This window comes from Diadema setosum, chromosome 12 (genome assembly GCF_964275005.1).
Source record: "Diadema setosum chromosome 12, eeDiaSeto1, whole genome shotgun sequence".
In the NCBI taxonomy this organism is placed as follows: domain Eukaryota; kingdom Metazoa; phylum Echinodermata; class Echinoidea; order Diadematoida; family Diadematidae; genus Diadema; species Diadema setosum.
The window spans coordinates 19965855-19984438 of record NC_092696.1 but is presented as its reverse complement, the minus strand read 5'-3'; the positions used below and the strand labels follow the sequence as shown (position 1 = coordinate 19984438).

The following is an 18584-nucleotide window of genomic DNA, read 5'->3' as shown; positions in this document are numbered from 1 at the left end:
CATTATAATACATAATGCATAATACTAGTGTTGTTTGTGAAAGAAAAACCCGTAGATAGTAAATACGTCAACAAGGTGACGTAAAAGGTGTAGTCAGATATGGGGAGACGCATTTGGTCCGTGCAGAAGTTGACATTAATAAAGTGTTATGTAAGTGTTTGCATGAAAAACATTAAAAGCTTCCAAGCAAAACAACAACACTAACAAAATTAAGTCGGTCAACTATCTGACAAAATACACAAAAGTGTTTCACATACAAAACGTGTAATATCTGTCACCCTCGCTATACTGAGTCGATAATATAATAATATAATAAGCTTGTAACATAAACAAGTTTACAAGATATTTCAGCTACAAACGTTGAGAGGTTAAAATGTTATTATTGTTATTATTTCTTTAAATAACACATATCATTAATTATTAAAGGCAATCTTTACCATTTGCAGATGAAACAAAAACCCAGCTTTACTGCTTCAAAGTAGTTCTAAAATGTGAGTTTAGGGATAGAAACAAGGAATGTAAGAATTTGATTCAGCATAATTAATGTTAAGTATTATTAAATATGCAAAATGTGAACAATAGTTCTAATAAAAATGTTTCTAGACTGAACCGCCTAGAGTTATGGTTTATTGAGAAAATGAATGACATCTCCTTAATACATCTTGGCTTATTTATGTATAGATATTATTGCATTTTTCTTTTTTTTTTTACATGACAAATGTGATACAACTGACTTACACATATGCGTCAAATGTAATATCTCGAACATTTTTTTTTAAATCACTGCTCCCAAAGGTAAACAATACCTTTAAAAGCAGCGTCATTTATTGGTGAAGATTTTGTGTGTGTGTGTGTGTGTGTGTCAAAACATTGACATTGTATTACGTAGTACATACTTGTGAGAAGCGCAGATAATAGATACGTATACAAAAATTATCTATGATGTTGTCAATAGGGGAACTCTAGTCTGTGCATAAGTTGACATTAATTAAGTTTTGCGTAAGTGTTTCCATAAAGAACATTAAAGCTTCTACCCAAGAACATACAAAACAGGAATTATAACAAACATATTGGTCAAATATGTGACAGAAAATAGAGGAATGTTTCATATGTATCTCTGAAACATGTAACTATAAAAGTGACGTTTTGTGGGGCAATGACGTAATCATTAAATTCAGCAAGAGCAAAATGTGTTGATGGTCAAACATTCAACTTTCTTGTTTTTTACCAAATCTAAATGATTTTTTTTTTCTCTCCTTATAACATAATGCCCACTATAATTTGCTTAATATATGTAGTTACATGATAATGTAAGGTGGTGTACAGTCTTCTTTGTGATTAGATAATAATGTATACTGGTTACATGTCTACAAACATGTTAATAACGTTAATGTTTTACATACAATGTACTACCTCGCAAATGTAATAGTAGTGTAACACTTTTTTTTTTAAATGGACTCCCATCTCAAGTGCATAACTAGAATATATGTTTATATATACATATATATATACATATATATATATATATATATATATATATATGTATATATATAATTACATACTTAGTATTATATGTATATATATATACATATATATATATATATATATATTTGTATTTGCCCTGCAAATAAACATTTGAAGGTGGGATAATGACCAAACCACCTACTATTTGACACAGGTTGGCGTCAACACGCATGCGTCGTGGGAACTTAACATTGCTTCTCACAAGCGCTTTTGATTTTTTTTTCTCCTCCGTCATAACTCTGCATGGTGTATAAAATGCCATTATGTCAGTGATATTGTCGGCAATGCACTTTTTCCTTTCGTACGACTGAGCTACGAGAGATAGTGTGTTCACTTCAATGGCAGATGAGAACGTTTGTGTGTGCGTGTGAGTGAGTGTGTGTGTTTGTGTGTGTCGAGTTAAGGCAGGGAGTGGCGTACCCTGCATAGGAGACTTAGGTTGGATGGGCCACTTACCAGCGAGGTTGGGCGAGTTCCCTCAATGGTCGCTGGCATAAAAGTGTGAGATCGTCCAGCGAAGCGAACCAGTCCACACGGCGTGTACTAATCGCACTCCTTTCATCTGTCGTGTTTCATTTCTGGTGAGGTTCCTCGTTCTCTTCACGCGTTTCCAACGCCAGAGAAGCCCGGGGCTAGACATAGTCTCAACAGCCCCACTGCAATTTGGCTCGTTCTCATCCCGGCGCGAGGGCCACTGCTAAGGTGTCTTTTATGCCTGGTAGTTTCCGCTTAAGCCGGTCATATTTTGCCATTGTGGGGCATGATAGTGACTCTCAATTGTGTGTGTCCACATGAAAGAAATAGATAGCTGGCAGTGTGGATAAAACAAATCCAGTTTGGCTGGACACTATATACGACCGCTCTTTCCTTTTTGAAAGCACTACAACTTCAACGAGCATAAAGCTATAATAACGTCAACAAAATAAGTCCGGAAAAAAAAAATGTCGCAGCACGGTTTAGCCGACCCAACACAAGCGTCAAACATACCAGGTGGTAATAATCAGCAACAAATGGATCAGAATGGGGGAAACAAACCGAAGAAGAGCAGCAGGTCGAGAGGTAAGCAATAACAAACTGCTAGAGTGATTAGAAATTTGTGCTTCATTAGCAATTATTAATGCACATTTAATCATTGTTCCCTCGTTTTACGCCTTGCCCTCATAATATCTTCCAAGGAGGAGGTGTAACCTGAGCTGTTCAATGAAGGGGGATCAACACATGCTGGATTTTGTTATGATTATTTTCTCTCTCTTTTTTTTTTAATATTTTTTTTTTTACTTCTTCCGGCTTCCACTAATTTACAAACGCATTTTCTTGAGTATTCGATGGAACGTGAAGAAATGGTCGTGAGGAATAAATGCACCCAGATTAGATATCTTTGGAAAAAAAAAAATCTTCCGGAAGGCTGAGTAAGGGTGAATGTCAAGCGAACATTGCTCAGCGGGAACCTGGAGTGAAAGGAAGTCCCTCGCATCGCCGAGGTTTTCCCCCACACATGACATGGCAAGGTCACCTTATACGAGGTGGGTGTACCGCGCTCTTGAGATGACTGAATGACTCCACATCACTCCTATACTCGGATCATTTCTATTTCCTTTCTCTATTTTTCGATTTCTTTATTCTTTAATGTAAAATTCACAATATTGCTGTTTGTTTTCTGCAACCATTCACTCTTTTAACGCTTCACATGAAATATGACATGTTTCAAGCAGTAAGTCACAAGTTGATGATATGACTTGCTTCAGGCTTCGTTAATGGATATGCTCTTCAGGGCTTGTCGTCTTATAATTACACCAAGCTTACAATTTTTTTAATGACTTGGCCAGTTTGTAAAAGGTGTTTACTGTTCTCAGACCCTGGAGGAACTGTTTAAGCCTTTTTGTTGGAGATGTAGTTTACTACTTCTCCTTCATGACAACAATATTTGATGTGAGTTTTATCATGAAAGTTAATGCGATGAAGAGAGGATCCCCTAGTGAACATGCACTGTGATGTAATACGACACAAATGCAATCATTTTGTGGTTTGTAACTCTGCTTGTTGATATTATTGGGTCATTTACATTTAAATGAGAATCGACTGTCGGGAGAAACCATGTCAGTATTTTCTAAGAATGAGTAGAGTTTGTCAGGGTATATCTTTGTTGAAATATTCTGAAGAGGAGTAGAGGTAATTTTCGTTAAGTAATATGCTAAACAATGCAAGATGTTTTTATGATTATGAAATAGATAGATAGATAGATAGATAGATAGATAGATAGATAGATATTGTAATGACACAATAAAGGTTTTGTGAACTCATAAGTGAAGCGATTTGTGTTAGCTCCCCTTTTCTAATAGCAATCTGCTGAAAAATTCAACTGGCACACTGACGAAACAATCCGTAGAGTAATTCTTTGTCTGTTTTCACTGATTCAGTGCAGACGTAGAAATGATACGGGCAGATTATGCGTACAATTGCCGTGAACATCATATTGGCTTTTCTTCAAAAACCTTCTTAACTTGGCAACATGATTATTTAGCTGTTCGTGTTGTTGTTGTTTTTAGTAGATAATTATACGTACATAGAACAGCGCAGAAATAGTAGAATTTCGCAGAGCAAGCCACTGATTTACCAATATTATGAGAGGTAAAATTGCAGCGCTGCCTCCACCTAAGTTTACCCCGAACTGCCAGGGCCGCTTCCCGCTTTCCGGACACCCGTCCGTCGCACCGCCACCAGTCCATGTAGGAAGAGACGCCATTTACACATAGGGAAGGAAACGCACGTGGAAAGGCTGGGCGTTCGGCGGCCGGGGCTCTGGCGTTATCGGAGCACGCCGCCGCGTCCGAGGGAGAAGCTTTCGCCCGGACCTGGAGGGCAGGATTTAATGCTATTGGTGCTGTCAAGGTGTTCACGATTGCTGTAATCCGTCTCCCAGCAAAACATGATTTTATATACTAAAACACACCGTCACCGAAATCCTACCTCACTGCGCCGGCGGGGATGTGAAGAGAAAAGGAAGGGGGAAAAAAATAAGGGAAAGATGGAATTATGAGCGAAGAGAATTGGGCTCTTTTTTTTTTCTTCTTCTTCTTTTTTTTTTTTTTTTTTTTTTTTTTTTTTTTTTACAGTTGTCGGATGGGATATAAAGCCGTCGAAATCACAATTCATACCAGACTACAACACACAATGACATTATGACATTGTTCTTTTGTTTACTTTTGCATTTCTAAGCCCAATGATTCAAAATACGAAGAAGATTATTATAGGGACGAACACGTTGGTATCTCCCTGTTATACAGGTGTCTGTATCCGTCTCAAATATATAATTATGTAAATGATTATGGTATTATTGTTTATATGAACGTACACATTTATACTGGTTTAAGTGATGATATCGAAAAGAAAAAAGAAGACAGAGGAACATATCGAAAGACTATTCAACTTCAAACACACATACACATACACACATATGCCTAGTACATACTTAGGCCTTTATTCATATCTAATGGATATTTAATACTAACTATAAGAATGCGAACGCTCATAAGAAAGCGTATGCTCTGGCTTTCGTCTCATGATTATACTTTGTGAGTGTGTGTAGGTTTTTTTTTTTTTGAATTAGTTTCATTTTTCATATTTCAATGTGTCTGCAGTTTTGATCAGGCATTCTAGCGTATTTATAACATATCACTTTATGGATACGGTTCGTTTTGACAAACATTGTGTTTTCCACATCAATATCGCAGAGGAGAATGGAGCAAATTTTATTATAATGAACATTAGCCGCGGCAACGCATGCTTAGCAAACGATTGTGGCTTTTCTTTGTTAAAGTGTGGCCATTCTGAGACGCGAGGAAGAAATGCACAAAAACCAGATTCCGCCATTGCAGTCCGCAAGATATAGAAAAGGATTGCACCGTTGTGGATTTAACGCAGGAATTATTGCTTATTCAGAATCACCGCGTATATTATTATGTGAATGCAGGTTAATGCACGCAGCGGATGCATGCAACAAAAGAGCTGCCCGTGAAAAGCTTATTAGTGCGACAAATTCTGTGGTCAGTTTCTTCAAAGCCGGTTAATGATGCTATGCGATGATATAATCGATATATCATATATATCATGATAAATGTGAGCATTGATTAAAAACTTTACTCCTCTCTTGAAAAAAAAAGAAAAGCTATGTATCAGTGACAGTTCTTGAAATAACATAATTATGCTATCATTTTGCTTGTTAGCGTGATGTACTTTATTCAAAATTGTCTTTGCATTTCGTTCATGTTTACCCTTTAAAGATGGCGTTCATAATTCCAGTGCACTATCAAAGGCTACATTTTTTCATGCCTAGAATATCACTCAAGAATTTTATACAGGCAACACCCCGCCCTTTTCTACTTCCATACTGTATGTAGTACATGTATTCTTATTCACAGTTATGCGATGCCTTCTTCAGCATTTCCAAATGTTGGATATAGTGCTGCAGAAAGTATAACCCTTCGGAAACAATCGACTATATCTTAACACACATTCTGCTAATGGCTGGCACTTTACGGGTTAAGGTGTGGGGAGTAGATAGGATTTGTACTGGCGCACCATGGCGCAACGTGTCTTGTAACTTTAATCTATTGTGGCGCCCCTGACCTTGCGCGCTCCTCGATAAAATCTCATTAAGCCTTGGGCCTCAAACCATCTTCCCCCGAATCTCAGCGCTTGCACAAAAGTGCATTCGCTATCGCTCCAAAAAATCTAGCCTGTTTACTCCATGTGTTTACATCGATGGTCAGAATTTATCTCGGCAAATTTGTTGTTGTCGTTGTTGTTCTCCTTGTCTGCTCTATTGGGGATTTCATGAATACGATAATGCATCTCCTCCAACCACGGTTGCCTGTAGCCTATTCTTATAGCGTGACAGTTTCATTTGCGAGTCTTTTGTTTTGGTTTGCTTTGCTGTTTTCTTCATTTTGTTTTTCTTTTCTTTCAACGTGGGCGTATACGAATGATAAAAAAGGGTTTTACATTTCACCTTCCCTGTCATGCACAGTAGACGAAAGAGTTTATCTGAATCTCGTTCCCCTGTAAAACCATTGGCATGATTTCAATACCATATTATGTAAATAAGTTTAGTGACTTTAGGTATTATAATAATATGTACACGTGTTTGTGTATGTACGTGTGCGGGTGGGGGATACTCTTTGGTGATAAGAAAAAAGCATCTGCTCTTGCACTTCAGTGTTTGGTAAAACGCTGAAATCATTTTCATTGCCGATGGTCACATGATAATAATCACATGATTATGATTTGTTTTTTTCAGTCATCAAAAGGGCTACCAGCGCAAGGTAGTCTTGATTATGTGATGTGGATAATAAGTTATGTTAATGACAATAATGTAGAATTAATAGTGACGATTATAGAATTGTACGTATAAAAAACATAATTGTAAGCTCGGTGATGTTGTAAGCTTAAGATGGAGAGTGTATGTATTTGATTTTATCGAATTTCATCTTTTGTCCTTTACAAATAATCTACAGTTCAGTTCGAAAGAAGTATTTCAACTGTTCCTTTTTTTTTATTGAATACATTATATGATCCAGTATGTGGTTATGTTAATGTTGGATGTTGGTGTCTTTGGAATTAATTAACATTGAGACAATCGCACGGTATAATTCTTTCCGACTGAGACTTTTCGACAGATAAGTATACCGCCTTCAAATAACACGGAAACTAGTGCTATGTGCGGGATTAGATAATTCATACATATTGAGTGTCCAGTTTGTGCAAACTATCATCGTGATGTTGCCTAACATGTTCTTCTCTGAAAGCAACTTGCCGTTAGTATAATCATAATGTGGTAGGTTTTTGTGTTTTCATTTGAAATTCCCTATGGAGGTATATACAATTTGTCGTAATAATGATAGTAGAGAAATGATATCAATTTCGTTCTCTGTGACTAGTTACATCGTGACATAGCATCACCGTGACAACCACGGAGTGTTTTTGGCGTGGAAGGAATTTGTATTTTCATAGTGTACTGAAGAAAACTTTTCATGAGCAGCACATTAACTAACACAGAGGTTGTATATCAGTTGACGTTTGGAGTTCCGTATTATCTTTCACTAAACACTTTTGCATGCACTCTCATTATGTAACAAAACAGACCAATGGTGATAAATGTCAATTTTGATAAGTCGTTTATGGTTGGTTTTAGATTTGAAATTGTGTTGGGTATATAATGCAATTAAAAAGAAATCATGTAGATATATGTATAGCAGTTGCGTTATAGACGACGCTGTGATGCAAAGCACTGTAAAACAACTAAATGGTTTCTAATAGCGCTGTACAAGTGTAATTATTATGATTGTGATTTTATATAATTCAGCCTCCTCCTTTTCAAATACTAATTTTGACTTGGGTGACTTGCGTATCTTACGTCTACGTAAAGTCACCAGCAAGAAGCGTTCTGCTTCGACTGTATATCCACACAAAATCCTTGTGATATTTTCTTGTGTTCCTGACCTTCACAGTTCAAGGAAAGGTTTTTACTAAAAGCGGAGGAGAGCTGAGGGAGATAAAGGTGCTCCCTTCTATTTTCCAACTCTGCCCTTTTGTCGATTCCGTTCATATTATGTTCCCCTCCTACATGTGCTTGGAAGATGATGGCATGGTATAGCTGCTGTCATCCAGATGAAAATAGCATAGGTATGCGGTGGTGCTAAATATGATTACATATCTTCTGTATTGGATGTTGAAAATGACGATTGACTTTGAACTCTTAGCCGTATAGTCCCCAGAATATCAGCGGTTGTTTTGCCACCAACACTGGCGCAAATCTTGGCATTTACACTGAGACATTTTTTTTTTTTTTTACCGCTTCTTTATATGTAACAACGGTATAGATAGCGTGACGTACAAGAAAACAACAACAACAACAAACACTTTACGTCAGTAAACAGGTGACCTATTAGTTAATAAATCGTTACACAGGAATATCCATATCTTCATTCACTGCCGAGACACAACCCGGCAGCCCCTATATGGAATGTTAGTGGTGACAAAATGTTACAGATTCTCGAAATATCTCAGTTATTGTTAGAGCTAGACTATGAGTTATTTATTGCAGATGTGTATTGATATCCCTTCATAGTACCCATTGAAAGTATCGCTTAAAATTTTACCAAGTATTATTTAAGAATATATATATATATATATATACATATATATATATATATATATATATATATATATATATATATATATATAACTCAGTAAAACATAATGTCTATATTGGGGATACATTCAATGGACTGGAGCGTGTGTGTTTGGATGGGGGGGGGGGGGGGGGAGGGCATGACGCATGAAATACAAAGGTAACAACGTTCTCTTTGGATATACAGAAGCAAAATCCAGAACTGGTTGTTTGGTGATATCAAATTTTGCGTGGATGTTCCAATATCAAAATAATGGGTAACATTTAAGTCAGTGTTAAGAAAAATAAAACAAAAACACCACACGATACCAAACGAATTATATATAAATATATATATATATATATATTATATATATCAGACAGAGAGAGAGAGAGAGAGAGAGAGAGAGAGAGAGAGAGAAGACTGCCAAAACAACGCGAGTATTATTGACGTTATTATCAAGTTTCATCAGGCATCCCTTGCACTTATGAATTTCCAAAATGCACCTGTATTTCACAAATGTGCCATTTCCAGCCCGTCTAATGATAGTTTCATTGCAATATTGCTCATTTACAGCATTTCATGATAATAACGTCCCGAGAGGTCGGGAAAATGGAAATCCAAAGTGAAATATCTCCATCCGACATGTCATCGCGGATGATGTTATTGTGCGCTGCCCCTTGACATTTTAGAGTAATCAGCAAATAATGTAAAATGGAGATGATAATTCAAGATTCGGGCAAATGAATGTCATCGTATTTAAAAGAATTCTAATCACGTGTACAAAGAGAGAGAGAGATATAGAAACAGACAGATAGAATCATATATAGATGGATAGAGTGGGGGATAAAGAAAAAAATATAGATATATAGAAAGATGAGGAAGAGGACTATAAAGTTATAGAGATAGTACGTCGTTTATAGGCAAGTCAGGTTATGGTTAGAAATATCATCTCGATTACAGAAGAAGGAAATGTATGGAAATATATATCCATCTCTCACGTGGATTCATCCAGAGTGATGATGGCAGGTTGGATGATGACTTATTACTCAGTATAATCCCTTCCTCATTGTACGTCCTGTCACAATCTCAGCTGATGTAATTCGAGTAATAGCTCTCCGGCCGGGACAGGCGAGGCAACAATCATGACAATCCGCACGCGGAAAAGAGAGAAAGGAAAATACTGTAATGAATGAATGAATGAATGAACGAAGTTATAAGAGCAAGAACAGTCACATTGCCGGGAGTTGGGGGGAGGGGGGGGGGGGGGTGTTGATTGGATATGTACTTTCATACCTAACGAATGTTACATAATTTACAATCTGTGTCCATGATACATGTGCATAAATTATATCAATTTCAAAATGTCAGCAATGTTGAATGGAAATCGGAAAGACGGATAAGGACATAACACATTTCATTTTTTGTAGTCTTTCATGAGAATAATGAGTACATAATATAATATAATATATAACATAAAATATGATATATATATATATGTTATATACTAGTATGTTATATATATATATATATATATATATATATATATATATATATATATATATATATGTAAATCATATACATATCGATCCGTCTTCCTAGTTCGTGGGATAGATGTAACTGCAAGTAAGTGAATATACTATATATAATTATATGCTTAATAGTAGTTATATATGCCCAAACTAGAAAGATACATAAATAGGAAGATAGATAGATTGATTGGCATACAGCGTGAGAGAGAGAGAGAGAGAGAGAGAGAGAAGAGAGGGGGTGTAGGGGTTTGGGAAAGATCTATAAGGGTTGTTAACAGAAACCTGACAAAGGAGATCTGGTAATATAATCTTATCTCATAAGATATAGGTACAGACGATATACCTCATATAGACAGGAGTGTTTCATGCGTCAAAAAAATCTTTGTTTCTGCACCTTTTTGATAGTGCACGCATTTTTTCCGATGCACGTCTCTCAGTTTCACTCAAGCCATCTAAAAAATCATCCTGTTGGTGTAAGCATTTCAAAGGGATTTCCACACAATTATTTGTAACATAACTTTCTTACAATGCACAATTCTCTCCAATCCAAAATTAGTAATACCCCTCACGAAACACTTTCATAGTCCCTTACCAAACTTGGTATTTAGAAACCTTTTGAAATGAAAATGTGTATTTTTTTTTCTTGGTGATATCTTGGCGCCACTTTCATTTCCCCCCTTAGGTGGCAGCACAAGTGTTCTGACATGCATGACTGTTTAATTTTGTGTTGAAACATATGGACGAGCATTGTATTGAAGCTTGTCATGTATTTCTTTCTTCTTCTTCTTCGTCTTTTTTTTTTTGCGTGCGAATGTCTCCAAAGAATGCCATTCAGCACAATATCTTTACCTTTGTGTGTATGTGTGTCTTCTTCAGCGCCGGTCATGAAGGAAATACCTCGTGCTGCAGATAGCTTGATTCATTGCCATGTACAGTTCATTACACAGTAATAGAAGTCAATTTCTATGGATTTCCATGGGATGAACAAGAAGTGTGTTTTCTGGTGGATACAACAATCTCATTCAAGATGGTTGAAGGACATTGCAACATCGCTGCCTCTCAATTTTGTATGATAATGCTCCAAAGTATGAGGTTGACGAACGCTAGCTGTCCACACGTGCATTATCTTCAAGCTGCTGTTGTTGATATGAGGCGGAGCAAACGCGCCGGGCAACGGGAAAGTGGCGGGAAGACAGGACAGGCCTGTTCCGCAGAGATGTGTCAAAAGCAGCAAGGGCGCGGCAGCTTGCGACCATACGCGCGTCAAATCTCTCACGTGGCCGCCATTTGAAGATCGATGTCGTGGAATACAGTTGGGATCAGTCAGGCCTGTTTTCCCCATCCTTTTTTTTTCTATAATTAATTGAAACTTCAATCTGCATTTGATATCATCATGCTGCTATAAATGTTTATTTATTTATTTATCTATTATTATTACTTTTTTTTTGGGGGGGGGGGCACTCATCATATCGATGAGATCAACGATGAGATGAAATATTGCTGATTAATCGTCTGCCCATAATGTATACTATGATAATATTGAAATATGCAATATTCAATGTACAGGATTATACCCCTTGTAACAGGAAACATACAATATGTTCGTTTTCAAGGCTGTTTGTTTGTTTGTTTGTTTGTTTTTTTCTTACATGATCTCCTAAACTTAAATTATCATTCCTTTATACGTAGAGATAAGAGAGGCTATTTAACACCTGTCCAAATTTCATTCAGTTTGGATTTTTATAGTTTTTTATCTTGATGAGTCACAGTCTTAAGAGATCCCTTATACAGTAGCAGGGAAGCTAGCAAGATCAATACAATGAATTTCAGGAATTTTCTCATCAGATTCATTACGTGCATGTGTATTTTCTTTTTGGTCTTCTTCTTTTTTCCTTTGACTATTTGTCATTATTGAAGCAAAAGAAAACGAACGCGATCGAACAAAAAGGCGCTTTATATTGGCAGTCAGGTTTAATCATAAGAAAAAAAAAGAATGATTATTTTCTCTGTGAAATGATAAAGCTATGTATTTTGATCCCAATAGAAGTAGAATGTTGTTGAGGAAAACTGAATTATCATAATTGAAAAGCCGTTTTCTTTGATGTCATTGATTTTGATGCATCCAATGATTTCCAACTCAAATAATGTATGCCTATATATCTTTATAATTACATAAATTTACACACACACACACACACACACACACACACACCCATATATATATATATATATATATATATATATATATATATATATATATATATATGAAGAGTTTGTTTGCAAAAACTGATTAGTCCATATTTGCCAAACGGAGATATTTGCGATTAAAGGTTAAGAAATATAAAGAGAATAATAAGAAAATTTTTGCTTCTTTTGACCATCACTTCAAAAATGTACCTTTATATGTAGTGACCAATATATCATTTAAAAGGTATTATTTTGTACTTTATGACAGAGACCGTACTTCAAAATCTTCAAAAATGGACTTATCTGTTTTTGCAAACAAACTCTTCATATATATATATATGCACTTGCGTGGGTGTGTGTGTGTTTTATGCGCATATACATTTTTGCATCTGTGATTTTTTTTTTTTTTGTTAGAGTTGACATACTGTAATTTTGAAAATGAACAGACGACCTGTATCATGAATGTTAACAGTGAATTTTAGCTCTGAGTTTGTAAGAAACCTGTAGCTGCATACATACATATTATATCGTTTGTTTTGTCGTTATTAATGTTGAGAAATTGTGATATCTTGTTGTCTGTACCAACGTGTGTACTGATGATCATTTAAGTACTTCACGATGCGTAATCAATTCGTTAAAAATGTTAACGCAGGGAGGATGCTGCTAGCATTAGTCCTTCTAATACATATAGGTACACGTATTAGCAGAATGCAATGTGTCTACAGAGCGAAGCCATTTATCACCGTCAGCCTTTGTGTCTGGCAGATTATGGTCCATCATTCACAGATAGACAAATTTGGCGCTTTTAAAGAAACCACTCACAACGAGCCGACCAATCAGCGGAACCAATTACGCGCGAAATGCAATCCGTCAACCATTGTCGCGGTGTCACTGAGCATTATGGGAAATTACAGTGCGGGTGCGTGCGACTTTACGCGTATGTGTGTGTGTGTGTGTTGTTGTTTTGTGCGTTCAGGCTCGTTGGCTTTTCTTTTTTTTTTTTTCGCGATGCCTTCGGGGGAAATGCAGCCATGGATTTGCTCTGTGAACTGTGGGAAGCACGATGCGTAGCAAACGGCCATAAACGAGTTATCGTTTACATATTGCCTGTATAATAGCGCGTCCTTGAGTATCTCAGCGACGAACAATTAAGCATTGAGCGAGTTTCTACTGCTTGATATTCAACAAATGCTTCTTGCTGTAATAAACTGCCTCTTTCTTTCGGCATACAAAAAAGAAACGGGACTCTAAGGCTGCCATATAATGTCAGGTGACAGTAATTCTTTTATCTTAAAATTTCAAATCCTCAACCTTCAAATTTCTTGTGCTCTAAAGTCCTTTAAAACGATAGCTTTTCTTTAAACTTTTTTTTTTTAGCACAAATCTTCAAAATATGTTAAGTCGTTTATTTATCTAGGCAGTCCTTAACCCATAATTACCACACCTCTTTGCTGAGCATTTTTGTAACGTGTTTGTATGTTAACTGATTAATAATAGCTGTTTTTGAATTTGTTAATAATTGTATTCCTGAGTTTGTGCTGTAATCGTCTGTGCTACGTTGTGTGTGTTTATTTCCTGATTATGAACGTAATAGTTTCATAACCATTTTTGTTGGGGGAGGGGCACTTTTTAACAAGAATACCCAATTGTTCACCTCTCCGTTCGTTTCCCATACCATGTTGATTTCATTAGAATGAAATGGAAAATTTTATGAAATAAAATTGACTAACATAATATTTAACAAATGTTTAAACCATATTGTTTTGAAATTAAAAGGGAAGTGTATCAGTTTTGTATTTGCACCTGTTCTGATGGAAAACAATATAAGCTTGTATAATGCTAAATGTATAATCAAAACTTTAAGAACTTGCACAATTCTTTTCGATTACTTATTTCTGGAAGGACCCGTCCTACTTTAATTTTTTAGTCAACCAACGGTGTTCATCTTAATATTCCTATCATTGCCTTCTAAAATACTCCTCCCTTGTTTGCCACGATGCCAAAGTACCTTTCAGTTTCCTATTTAAGTTTGATTTGAATTTGCTGTGATTTATTTATGCACTAGGTATGACCTTTAATCGTAAATGACATGCAAACAAGGACGGGTCGTTGCAAAATATGAACACAAATATAGAAAAGTGTGTATTATCTGAAACCCGGTGTCATCCATAACATTACTGAGGAAAACTCAAGAAAGCATAGCTTGTAAATATTGCCCACGAAAATGAAGGAATGGCCAAAGGTACGGAAATGAACATAATAATAATCACTACAACATTTTACCTTACAATAGTTACTTTAAAGATTTACATAGCCATACTATAGACTAAAATAAACAATGTTCATATGAAACTACTAACAGCTGTCTAAAACAAGATGTTCACGAAGATTATATAATTATCATAATATTTGAGTGCTAAGATTTGCGATAGAACATTGCGACATGCGACGCAGCTAGTTAATGTTATTGTAAACATAACAGCATGCATTGTGAAAGATTGAGGCACTTCTGTTTTTGTTCTTTCTTTCTGTCTCGTCATATTTGATTGAATAATTTTATATGCTTGGATTTGGAGATTATGTTTGTGTCTTACACGTCGCAGTTAAGAGAGATTTATGATGAAGTATGTCGGCTATTCATTCATTCATTCATTATTGGTTCAATTTATTTCCAAACAATTTACATTTATATGTTACAAAGGTCAAAATGTTATGTCTTATAATTTGTACATCATGCAACATATAATATGTAAAGACGCATTTTATTTCATTTAAGATTGTATGCTATTTGCTGTTATGTATTTTGTATGACTGTGGTGGGAAGCAGTGGCGGGAAGGTCGAGGATGTAAATAAAGAGAAAGGGAGCAACGCCCCGTTTGTACAGACAATATCTTGCGTAGCATGATATTCATATAATTTATATACAATTATAATCTTTACCGGATCAAGTCAATAGTATGTATAACAAGAGTGCTGACAGGAGTTGAGCAAAGTTAGCCACTGGTCTCTGCAAGAAGGTATAGTAAGTCTTATCGTAAAAAAAAAAAAAAAAAAAAAAAAAAAAAAAAATCCTGACACTGACAGAACCAATACAAGTGTTTTCACACGTATATGAATATTTGAAGAAAGAAAATCGAAGAATCAAGAACGTCTATCGATATTGACGTGCGTCTGACATACTTGAAATAAGATTTGAAGAGTAATAAAATGATTTCTCATCGTAGACAAGACAGTGTGTGACACATGACATAACAAGACGCAATGTCTTAAAGCTCTAACCTCTTTTGATGTGAATAGAATATTAATGTATAGAAATCATAAATTTCAAAAGCTTCAAGAAAAGAACAACCGCAATGTGAATGAAATTACAGTGATCAGCTGCAACTGTCTTCCAAATTAGATTTGCATCCATGATGAGACATTAAAGAAAAATACATGAAGTGCATCAAGTCCCCATCATTACCCTATCTTAATATTATTATTCATAGACAACATCACTACTTTTATCTTATTTCATCATTCCAATCTAAAAAGTTTAAACAAATTCCTTTGCAAATTGTGATGGTGTTCTTGAAAATGAAGACAAATTTTTGATATCCCTGAATTATGTTACCAGCAGGTTATGCATGTATTTATTATCATTATTTTTTGCTTATTCTGTGCTCTTTATATGTTAGTCTCTTCAGTGTATGAAACTCCTTTACAAGAGAGCCATGTATTACATAAAAAAACACAAACCAAGAAATAGAATACAGATTACAATTTTCAACAATTTTCTTGCACATTGCAATGTTACAGTGCGTAACAATATAATATACACACAGTTCAGTACAAAATACAGTAGGTTAAGACAGTAATCGAAGTTTAAACTTGAATATGATGTCAAAACAATGTAAAATTAGATTACTTTTTACATACAAAATAATAAATACGTTTATTCTAACCAGCATTTAAATATCATTTGACAATATTTCATTTGACTTCTTTATTAATTGTATCGCCATTGATATCGCAAAACAGTGGAAAGGCATATTACTCTGATGGAAAGAGAATCGCACTTTTGGACAAGATATTTCAATAATGACCATAGAGGACGAAAATTATGAAAGCAGCAATAACAAGCAAAGCGTAACTCCGGAATAACATCAAATTGAAAACAAAAAGCGTTACGTAAAAAAGGACATATTTTCAATTCCCAATGCCTTGATTTAAGCTTAGTCTGTCATTGTGTGGTATTCAGCCAACGTTGAATGTGAAGACCGTGAACACTGAATGAATTGAAAATGTAGTTCGAAACGGAGTAGGGCCTATACACGGTTGCAAGTATACTGAAGTCTGTATGTCCATGCTTGTCCAATGCGTTATGTATATCGCATAGTCTGGCTGCATGCATAATAGCCTAACACAATCCCCCATGACAAATGTTTTTATTAGTTTTTAACATTACTGTTGCCCCCCCCCCCCTCTCTTGGGGGATTATTTGCCCAATTCTTGCAATTCTTTTTTTTTTCTTGGTCATGTAAAGCTCAGATTTCACTTGTATTGCGATCGTCTATCATGTAATTCAAGAAAGACAAAATAAAATCGATTTACGAGCAATGATGACAGTTTCATCCAGGTATAGTCTGGTTCATTGCCTATGTCTGATAGGATTTTTCGGTAAGGCCTTGGATTGAGGCTTTGATATGAGGAAATAAGTGCATATCTATATGGCAAAATATCTCTATGTCTGATAGATACTGTGAAACCAATTCTCAAATATCTATCACAGCAAATCTACCGACCAAAGAAGGGGGTGGGGGTTGAAAGATATGAAAAGATCTGTGCTTGAATTTTCATCTAGTTTGATCTTTATTCAGTTTCCTGTGTCCCCAGTGATAAAAAGGTACTTGCCCCCGCGACAGAACCCTTCCACGCGGCTTGGGCGGTATGCGGCGCCTCGCTCCTAAATAGGCAAGAACTGGGGAGCAGGTGCGAGTCGTCTTTCGCTCGCCTTTTGAACGGGCTGCACGCTATTCCTCGACTCCCGCACAATAATAATCCATAGAAATACGCGCAAGCAAGTTTCCGATTATTATCGACAATATGACATCATTCAGAACGCCGTGATTATGAGTGGAATTACGCCTGCTGCTTTCGTGCCATTTTTTTTTTTTATTTACCAGTCTTCTTCATTTTTTTTTTATTGTGTATTTCTGTGTGCATGTGTGTGTGTATGGATATATGTCTGCATAAATATTATGTGTATGTGTGCGTGACCTTAAGAACTGCTAAATTCTTCTGACTTGTTATTCCACACACACGACCTATCTCCGCAGCTTTCGTCGTGTCCAAATAATGAAAGCATGTTGTGTTTTGAGCGATAAAATCATAGAGAAAGAACGAGACGGTAAAAAAAAAAAAGTTATCTTGCAGAATGGCTGCATCCCATCTGAAGAATATCAGTGCGTGAACGTGACCTTGTACAAGGTGAAGACTAAAAACAACGGGGTCTCTTTTGAGGGGTTCACTAACATACAGCAGCACTACCCAGAAAATGACGAGCATAGAGCCTGTATTCTATACGTCAGATTATAAATGCCCACTTGTGTATGTCGCATGGGGACAAATCATGTGTATGATAATCATGCTTGCGATATACATTTCGATCATTCCTATTTTGCAATGAATTCATGTTTTGATGTTATGTTGAAAAGACTGACAAAATGCTTGACTACTTTGTCCGTTATATAGCTCAAGATTGTAAATTCATTTAAAAGAGAAAACTCCTCAATAGAACAAACAAATCAATGACAAATAGATTAATATTTCATGGAAAAGATTGTGATGTCGGCGCAAGTAAGCATAATATCATACAATGTTTGAAATGTTTTATTGTCATGCGTTTAAAGTTGCCTTGAAAGTCATAAGTGAAATAGAATAACATGGTCAGAATTAATTCTATACCACGTTTTTGTTATTCTCTATTTTTAAAGAAGTGCGATTTTACCAGAAAGGAGTAAGCCAGAAAAAAACAAAATAACAAAAACTGCATACAAGGTGCTCATCTGTGCACAAACACAGACAAACATGTAGGCCCTACTGAATTGTACTCTTAGTAGGTCTATATGTTTCCATTTGGGGGTTGATGCCACCATCCCCAAACATTTTGCGGCATGTTTATGGTTGATA

The 18584-nt window shown here is 35.9% G+C and overlaps 1 protein-coding gene across 1 annotated transcript in view; it reads left to right on the top strand.

Annotated features, from left to right (window-relative positions):
* The first annotated feature begins 2465 nt into the window (after window positions 1–2465).
* LOC140235651 (paired box protein Pax-6-like) overlaps window positions 2466–18584 on the top strand; it is an 86170-nt gene continuing 70051 nt past the window's right edge. The window contains exon 1 of the mRNA XM_072315659.1: window positions 2466–2583. Coding sequence (XP_072171760.1) covers window positions 2466–2583 — 118 coding nt within the window. The remainder of the gene's footprint in view (window positions 2584–18584) is intronic.